The sequence below is a fragment of the Propithecus coquereli genome, unplaced genomic scaffold (assembly GCF_000956105.1).
Source record: "Propithecus coquereli isolate 6110/MARCELLA unplaced genomic scaffold, Pcoq_1.0 Scaffold529, whole genome shotgun sequence".
NCBI lineage: Eukaryota > Metazoa > Chordata > Mammalia > Primates > Indriidae > Propithecus > Propithecus coquereli.
In genome coordinates this window covers 1,119,507-1,128,453 of record NW_012151163.1, presented here as the reverse complement: position 1 = coordinate 1,128,453, position 8,947 = coordinate 1,119,507, and the positions used below count along the sequence as shown (strand labels likewise).

The following is an 8,947-nucleotide window of genomic DNA, read 5'->3' as shown; positions in this document are numbered from 1 at the left end:
CAGATGCGGTGGCTCGTATCTGTAATCCCAGCACTTTGGGAGGCCAAGGCAGGAGGACCAGTTGAGGTCAGGAGTTCAAGGCCAGCCTGAACAAGAGCGAGACCCCATCTCTACTGTTAAAGTTTATTAAGTATGAAATGTCTGATTTCCTTAAGTATAAGTTTGACAGTTGATCTCTCTGACATTTCATCTTGACACTTCTTGTTTTATTTTTATTGTGAAGGTACATTCTCAGTCTTTCAAACGCATGCTTTGGCTTCTGATTATCTTTCAAATTTTTTTTCGAGCAATTTTTATGGAACCATGGATAAGTCAAAAATTCATGTTATTTTCGAGTATCAGTTCTGTCATGGAACCAATGCAGCTCAGACAGCTTGAAATACCAATGAAGTGTTTGGGAAGGATGTGGCTAATGAATGCACAATATGTGGATGGTTTGAGAAGTTCCATTCTGGAGATTTTACTCTTGAAAATGAGCCACGGGAACGACCTGAGACCAAGGTGGATAATGATGAGCTGAAAGCTGTAGTGGAAGCAAATCCATCTCAACCTGTGTGTGAATTAGCAGCAAGGTTTGACGCTACTCTTCCAATAATATTGGACCATTTGAAACAAATCAGCAAGGTGAGGAAGCTGGATAGACGGGTTCTGCAAGAATTAAATGAGCATCAGAAGAGAAATCATCTTGAAGCTTGCTTTTCTTTGCTGTCACGACATAAAGGCAAACCATTTCTACACTGTATTGTGATATGTGATGAAAAATGGATTCTTTTTGACAATCACAGATATTCGGCACAATGGTTGGATAAAGATGAAGTGCCAAACACAGTCCAAAACCAAATATTCATCAAAAAAAGCCGATGATGTCTGTTTGGTGGTTCGGTGCTGGTATTATCCACTGCAGCTTCATGAAACCCGGTCAATGGATCACAGTGGATGTCTGCTGCAGCCAATTTGATAAAATGATGAGGATGCTTGCAACTAAGCAGCCAAGATTGGTCAACAGAGACGGGCTGATCCTCTTGCAAGACAACGCTCAACCGCATGTCACACAAACAACGCTGCTCAAACTACAGAGGCTGGACTTGGAAGCTCTCTGTCATCCACCGTATTCACCAGACCTTGCACGAACTGACTCCCACGTCTTCCAGGTTTTGGACGACTTCTTGCAAGGAAAAATATTCAGTTCTCAACGAGCTGTGGAAAATGCCTTTTGCAATTTCTTCCCCCTTTGTTTTCAGGGCTTTTTTGGGGTTGGCTTGACCAGGTTCGTTTAGGTTGGGGCACTTTTTTCATTGTTTTGGTTGCTTTTTTTTTTTATTTTTGTTGTTTTTGTTGGAGATATAATAAACTACACTTTTGATTTGAAATCGGACATTTCATATTTAATGACCAATAACAATAGAAAAAATTAGGCCAGGGCATGATGGCTCACGCTTGTAATCCTAGCACTCTGGGGGTCAGAGACGGGAGGATCACTTGAGGTCAAGAGTTCGAGACCAGCCTGAGCAAGAGTGAGACCCTGTCTCTACTAAAAATAGAAAAATTAGCTGGGCATCACGGCATGTGTCTGTAGTCTCAGCTACTGGGGAGGCTGAGGCAGGAGGATCACTTGAGCCCAGGAGTCTGAGGTTGCTGTGAGCTACGATGATGTCACCGCACCCCAGCCCAGGTGAGCAAGTAAAACGCTGCCTCAAAAAAAAAAAAAACAGAACAAATGATACCACACATTTAGTAGTAAAGTCTGAAGAATTTTTATTGTTCTTGTTTTGGAATCTGGATTTGAAGCAAAATTATTTCTACTTGTATAAAAATGAAAAGGAACCTATATGTTAACATAATTTACAGAAACTCTGGTCAAAGTTAGGTGGGTTCTTTTCCATACAGAAATGAAAAGAAAGGCAGTAACTCAAGGCCCTGCTACCACTGTTTGTACTTAACTATTGCGATATCTAAAGATTTATTTTATAGTTTGGACAAAGGCAAGAGCTTTATGGGAAAGCAATTCTGAGTAACAATAATCACATAATGAACATTTTGGCAACAATACAGGTAATAAAACTGGGCTTCATCAGAAACAGCACCCCGGAAACGCTTCCTTCTTCCTCTTAAGCACAGGCCGCTCTCTGCGGCTCAGACAGGGACCCTTTACTGGGTGAGCCTCTGCGCCCTGGGAAGCGACGCGGTTAGGAGCTGGCAGCCTCCTGCGGAGGGACAGCCACGGACCTGCCATCGCCAGCAGGACCGGGTGGCGCCCAGGGCCGCTCACACGCTCTCCTTGTCGAACTCGCACATGAAGTACATGGTGACGTGGCAGGCCACGTCGTTCCAGCCGCCCGAGGCCACCATCTCCACGCAGTCCTCCTCGTCGTAGGCGTTGTTGGGCTCGCCGCTGCGCCACTTGTTGAAGGTCTGCATGGGCGAGCGGTCCGAGTACACGAAGGCGCCCTCCCTCTCCAGGTCGTTGATGCCGATGAAGACGCGCGCCAGGCCGGCCTGCGCCACGTAGGCGGCCATGAGGCCGTTGGCGGCCTCGTCCTTGGGCATGCCCAGGGTGCCGCCGCGGCCCTGGCAGGACAGCTGCGCGTCCGCGTACCGCTTCTCCTCCTTCACCAGCAGGTAGATCTTGCTGTCGGTCTCGCGCACGCCGGCGACAGCTGCGGGGGAGGGCAGTGCTGGAAAGTGAGCACCTGCGTTTCTGCAACAAACTCGGGGGCCCCCGCCCGGCGGCAGAGTGCGGGGGCAGGCTGGGGCCTGGGGCGGGAGGCGGAGGCGAGGGGAGGGCGTGGGGACAACGTACCGTTCTTGATGAACTTCAGCTCGGTGGTCAGCTGGGAGACCTGGTTGTCCATCTCCCCGATGGCCTTGCGCAGCTGGCTGCACTCGCACGGGATGCCTGCGGGCACAGGCCCGGGGGTCAGAGGCCACACGAGGACCCCCGCACCGTACAGTCGATTTGACAAACACACCCCACAGGCCTTTGCGATAAAGTTTTTGCACTTTATCCTACAGGCAGGAGAAGGACTGTATGTAATAGAAGGGCAGGAGCTCAGGGTGATGCTCTCCAACCTCACTCCGGCTGCAGGGGCGAGGGCGCAGGGGCGAGGGCGCCGAGGGGGCAGGGAGAGAGGCCGGAACATTTGGGGAAAGGGGGCAGCATCCGTGGCACCCAGTGGTGGCTGTGGGGGGGGGGCGGCCAGAGGAGCTGTCGGAGACACCCGCCTCCGGTGCTGGGCGCCGGGGAGGCCGTGCGTCACTGGCTGAGCGTGGGGAGGGAACCTGCCGAGCCCCAGGTGGACGGTCAGGGTGGGCAGTTGGGGCATCGTGGGCACGTCCTCGTGGGCGTGACCGTGGAATCTTCAGGGAGGGAGCTCAGAGCAGTGCCCACACTGGGACCACCTAGGGGCCAGGGGCTGCCAGGGTCCAATGGAGGACGGCTGAGTGCTCAGAGTCCAGGGACAGGAGGGGAAACTGAGGCCCAGGGAAAGAACTCCCAGGAGATCCAGATGTGGAGCTGCTAGAGGGGCCCAGAGTGGGGAGGGCTGGGGCTTTCAAACTGCTTGGCTTTGCTTGGAAATAAGAAACACTGAGTGTGTTTAAATGAGGCTGGAAGGGAGCTGGTAGGAGGGGACATCGAGATAAAGATGGCGCCATCCTTCCACACCCGAGGGAACACAGCAAGTGTCCCGGTGAGGCGGGAGGGGAGGATCAGAGCGGTGAGAAGCCATCTCCTCTGCTGAGATAATGGTTCGTATTTCTTGGGCCTTTCTAGGTGGAGATGTCACTATAAACGCTTTGCATACACGAGCCCGGTCAGCTCACACACCCAGACACACGCCGCGGTCACCCTGCTGTCACTGAGCACATGGAGACCCATAGTTGTCCTAGCCAGCGTGACAGAGCCTGGAGAAGCCAGGCTTTGAATCCAGGCAGGCAGTCTGGCCCATTCTGGCTCTAATAGCTCGTGTCTGTGCCCCCGGCTGGACAGGAAGCCCCTCTGGCACCTCAGTGCCCCCAGCCGAGCACCCAGAACGCACAGTGCTGCACAGGTCCCTGTGGGCTGAGTGACAGACAGAATCAAAGTCAACCACCCAGCTCCGCCGACCGTTCCTCTGTGCTTCTTCCCTGGTCCTTTGGGTAGGACCCTGTCTTCCCCCTGTGGGGAGCGGCACCTGCTCCATGGTGGCGCTGGGGGCTCTGCCTCTGCCCTGCCAGCTGCCGCCTTTCCATGGGCTGGAGCCGGGTCTGCCCCACTGCCCCTCCTCCATCACCCTGCCCGACCCCATCGTGCCCAGTCTTCAGCCCACCCCAGGTCCGAGCGCGCCCACAGAGGCCGATGCGTCTCCGTAGAGCCCGAACTCCTCCCTGATTCTCACACACAGGCTCTGGGTTCCCAACGGGACATTTGAAACTCGATCTTTGCTGCCGTTTGTTTTGGGTTCTGTTGCTTTTTTTCATGGAACTTTTATGTGAGATAAATTTTATCTTCAAGCTCACTGAGGTTCGGGTAAGGGAGGTTTTCTGGAGACACCCCTCCAAGGGCAGCCGGTGGGTTAGTTTCCTCATTCTCCTTCCGAACTTTCTGAGCAAATGGGCCTGCCGGGGCCGCTCGCCTGGCGGTGCAGACTCAGCCAGGGGCGTTCTCTCCCCTCGCAGGGCCCCTCACCGGCCGCCGCATCCTCTCGTCTCCCGAGACTTTGACCAAGTCGCTGGGGTTTGCTGGTGCCTGGAGGTGGCCCCAAGAGCAGGGCGCTCGGTCACCTGCAGTGACGGCGGATTTCAGATGCGCTGGTACAAAGTCCCAGGGCAAGGACGCTCTTACGCAGTCACTTCTTACCCCTGCGGTGTTTGAGGAGCTTCCTAAACAGGGAGCTTTATTCAGAAATCCACGGTCTCTCCTTTCTCCTAGTGGACCAGGTCTTTCTCGGAGACGACCTTCTGCGTGGCGCTACAACGCCGAGTGAGCGCCGACGGAGGTACACACGTCTCGGGGAGAAAGACCTATGTCAGCAGGTGGATGCCAGGTGTCCCCACGGACACACGTTGCCCTGTGGAAGGGACAGTCACCAGCCAAGCCCGGGGAACCTCCTGGATGCATCGATTGTCTCCCTGGGCCCTGCCTGGCGAGCTTATTGGTTAGAGACGGAGGGGAAGGTTGGAGCCTGACTGAAAGAACATTCTAGTCACCCAAACATTGCATCTTCCACCCAAACCTCGTATCTCTTAAGCATCTTTTGGAGTCAACATTTAATGGCCAAAAAGGACTGGAGAGCACAGAACAGTTAGGATGTGGTTTGGGTGACCTAGCGGAAAAGTGGGGAAGGTGGGGGAGGGGTAAGAAGAGGGACAGTCTGTGGGGGCTGCAGTGACACCTGCCTGCAGGGGTCTGAGCAGGAGAAGGACGATCAGAGGACACAGAGGACACAGCCCAACACTGTGATCAGAGGATGGGAGTGCAGTGTGGGCTGTGCAGTGGGGGTGGGCTGCAGCGTGGGCTGTGTGGGGGATGGGAGTCAGTGTGGGGAGTGCATGGAGGGTGGGGTGGGGGTGTGGGGTGTGCAGGGTGAGCTCCAGGGAGGGGGGGTCACTGCCCTGCGGGGAAAGCAGAGGAGCCCCGGAGGGAGCTTTGGGAAGGAGAACGGAGAGAGACGGGCAGGAAGGCAGGCTGAGGGAATGCGAGGTCCCAGGTCCCGGTCACTCGGCATCGGTAGCTGAGCCAAGTCCACTGGAGCTGGACCCAGAGGGCCCTGGTGACCTTGGAGGTCTCGGTGGAAGGTCATGGGAGAGCAGCTGCAGGACGTCAGGAAAGAGGCAAAAATCCATCAAGTACAGGACGGGGGTCCTCGTGCCCGGGGAGCGTTAAGAAACAAGGCTGCTGGCGTTAGGGCGGGTGTGGCCGAGCCTGATTCCGGCACAGATGTCCCCACACGGGGTGGGCAGGCAGGCCACACTCCTGGGAAGGTCACTCAAACATTCCACTAGAAGGAAATCAAATACTGAAACACCCACGTGAGGGTGCGATTGTCAGTCGTGTGTACCCTGCTTTCCAGCCCATTGTAGTTTTATTTAATGGTTTACATTTTTTCAAGAGCACAATTTTTAATACATTTTATTAAAAATCCTTGGACCCTTTCTGCCATACCTGGTTCTCCATTAGGGCCAGGGGGTCCTATGTCACCAGTATCTCCTTTCTCACCTGAAAATGAAAAGCAAGGTCAGAGTCACCAAGCAGAGGTGGACACGTCTCATGAGTTCTAAAATATCAAGCTTTAAAATGTTATTGCTTTTTGCATAATGCCCTGGGATTTCTCCTAGGCCCTGTTTGTGCTGGGAAGCACAGGGGCTCTATTCCATAGATAACTAATTCTTCCCACTCTATTCATGTCATGTGTGCCACATACACATCGTGGGGTTTTAGGGATTATCAGACGATCATTCTTTAAGACAATTCTGGAAAATCCAAGATATTTGACAGAACGCCTTGTAGATGTCATCTCGTGAGTCCCTAACCCCATGAGGAAGGGGCAATGACTTCTGACGCCAGCTCCCCGCACGTTCCCCGGACAGCAGGAAGTCCAGACGGGACGTGCACCGGCAGAGCGAGGGTGGACCTTGGCGATGAGGCGTCGGCAGAACTTACGGCCTCGAGCTGCAGTCAAAGTCCTTCTTGGCCCCTCTTGAGGCAGCATCGTGTCCTCGAACGGCCCAGACCGAGGACCCATGGCTCCGTCCTGGCCCGTCGGATGCAACAAGCCACTTAACCACGGTGCCCTCAACTTCTCTCAGCTTGGGGGTTGAACAAAATGATGGCAACAAAGTTTTCTAGCTGCTTGAAAACTAGACAAGGAGTGTTCATGTTAAGTCTCATGAATATTCCTGAAGCACTATCTTTCTTCTCGCGGAGAGAACCTAAACGTGTCTGCAAAGGAGCCGCGACTGCCGCAGCTGTGGGTTCAGGTCCCCTGGCATGGGAGGTAGGGAGCTCGGCAGTCGCCGCCCGCCTGGCTGCTCCGTGCTCCTTACCAACACCTGGGCCTGGAAGGTGGAAGTGCAGCTGGACAAGGACCCCGGGTGGCAATCTCAGGGACGAAGCAAATCGAACAAGCAAAGCCAAGCAGGGGCCTGGCGAGCTGTCCTTGGTGAGACGCTGAGGTTGGTCCGGCACACGCGGCGCGTTGCAGTTCACACCCAACTGCGCGGCAGCGCCGGCTGCAGCACCACGCACGGGCAGAAACAAGATGCGGGACAGACAGAATGAGGTTCGTCCGTGCGGTGGCAAAGCGCTCAGCCGCAAGGAGGGAGGGGCTCTGACACGCTGCAAGAGCTGACCTTGAAAACGTCGCGCTACGTGAAATAAGCCGAACACAAAAGGGTCGATGCTGTTAGGATTCCACTTGTGTGAAACATCTAGAAAAGGTAAACTCATAGAGCCAAAAAGCAGATTCGAGGCTACCAGGGCTGGGGGAAGGAGGAGGTTATTGCTTCCTGGGTAAGGAGCTTCTCTTTGCAGCGATGAGAAAGTTTTGGAACAGATGGCGGTGATGGCTGTACAACATTGCAAATACGCTTAATGCCACTGCACTGTACACTTAAAATAGTTTAAATGTGAGTTTTGTGTCATAAATGTTTACCACAATTTCACTGAGGTTTGTTAAAACATCTACATGCCTCCTGACAGCACGCCTGTCTGTGTGCCCTCTGCCGAGTCGGGCGCCGTAGGGCAGGAGATGCGCAGACGAGCTGGTCACCCCTCCACCACCATGCTGGTCAAGGGCCCTTCTACCAGGGACAGGCGGGGCTGGAGCAGGGAAGGTCTGTGGCCCCAGATGTGGCCTCACAGTGCCTGGGTTGACCCGCTCCAAGGCAGAGGTGTGAGCTACGAGAAGCCTGCACCAGGACTGGGAAGCCCAGCCAGACCCTCCCTGCCTCCGGGTCTCAGGGCAGCTCCATGCCAACCACGGACCTTCCCGGCTCAGTGCAGTGCCCACATTGCTGGCACCATGGCAGGACCTGAGGGGGGGACTTCCGTGAGGTCACATGTGCAGAGCTCAGGGACTGCCGGCTCCTTGCCCCCGGAGTCCAGCACAGGCAGGGAACAAACCCGGCGCTCAGAGAACTCGCGTTGACTGGATGAGGAGGGGGCCCTGCGAGCAGTGTGATTCTGAGCAACGCTTAACTGTCCCGGGCCTCGCTCTCCTCGTCACAGAGAGAATGTGACCCGATCTGCCCTCCTCACCAACGTGGTGCGAGTGGAACGCAGCAGAGATGGTGTGATTTGAAACTGCAGGTATTACCTGAGCCCAGGTGTCACCAGAGCTGCCACTCCCACACCTGCTGCTGCCACCTGTGCCCTGTTCTCTCTGAGGGCCATCCCATCATCTCAGAAAGCCAAAAAACACACGCTGGGTGGAGAGACATGTTGCTTCCCAACATGGTCCACCAGTTACTTAAAAGAGGCTCTGAGGGTTTTAACAAACTCATTAAGGGAGTTGTAGCTGAAAAGTCAAGGTCTGGCCGAGCACACTTGCTCCGGCCCCTCCCTCCTGGGGCGCTGTGTAAACCCTGCCGTGCGGGGAGCCCCTCTCCCCATCCCAGTGGGCACAGAACTAGCAACTCGCAGACACTCCTGAAGCGCAGGCACTGCAGCAGAATCGACCAAGCATAACGCACACAAATAAACAAGACACAGGGAGAAGGTTCAGTCCCTGATCCATCTCAGCGTGTCCGGAATCGGGCTGGGAGCCTGGGAGGGGGTTGAGGCGAGAACCGCATCACAAATACCTTTCGAGCCAATGGGACCAATCTTTCCATGGCGACCCACACTGCCTTTCTGTCCTTTGTCCCCCATGTCTCCTGCAGAAAACAACAAGATCAAGGTTGGTTGGTGCGCAGGTGATGCAGCGGCCTCCTCCTCAACAACACACGCACACAGGTGATCCGACATACA

The 8,947-nt window shown here is 54.7% G+C and overlaps 1 protein-coding gene across 4 annotated transcripts in view; it reads right to left on the bottom strand.

Moving 5' to 3' along the window:
• Positions 1-1,782: 1,782 nt before the first annotated feature.
• COLEC11 (collectin sub-family member 11) overlaps positions 1,783-8,947 on the bottom strand; it is a 38,788-nt gene continuing 31,623 nt past the window's right edge. Inside the window, exons 4-7 of one of the 4 annotated variants that reach the window (XM_012656950.1) lie at positions 8,782-8,853; positions 6,143-6,196; positions 2,801-2,896; positions 1,783-2,675 (exon numbers count right to left, since the gene is read on the bottom strand). In XM_012656950.1, the coding sequence (XP_012512404.1) occupies positions 2,266-2,675; positions 2,801-2,896; positions 6,143-6,196; positions 8,782-8,853 (632 nt within the window). In that variant the 3' untranslated portion in view covers positions 1,783-2,265. The remainder of the gene's footprint in view (positions 2,676-2,800; positions 2,897-6,142; positions 6,197-8,781; positions 8,854-8,947) is intronic. The other 3 variants (XM_012656951.1, XM_012656952.1, XM_012656953.1) reach the window with 3 other exon arrangements.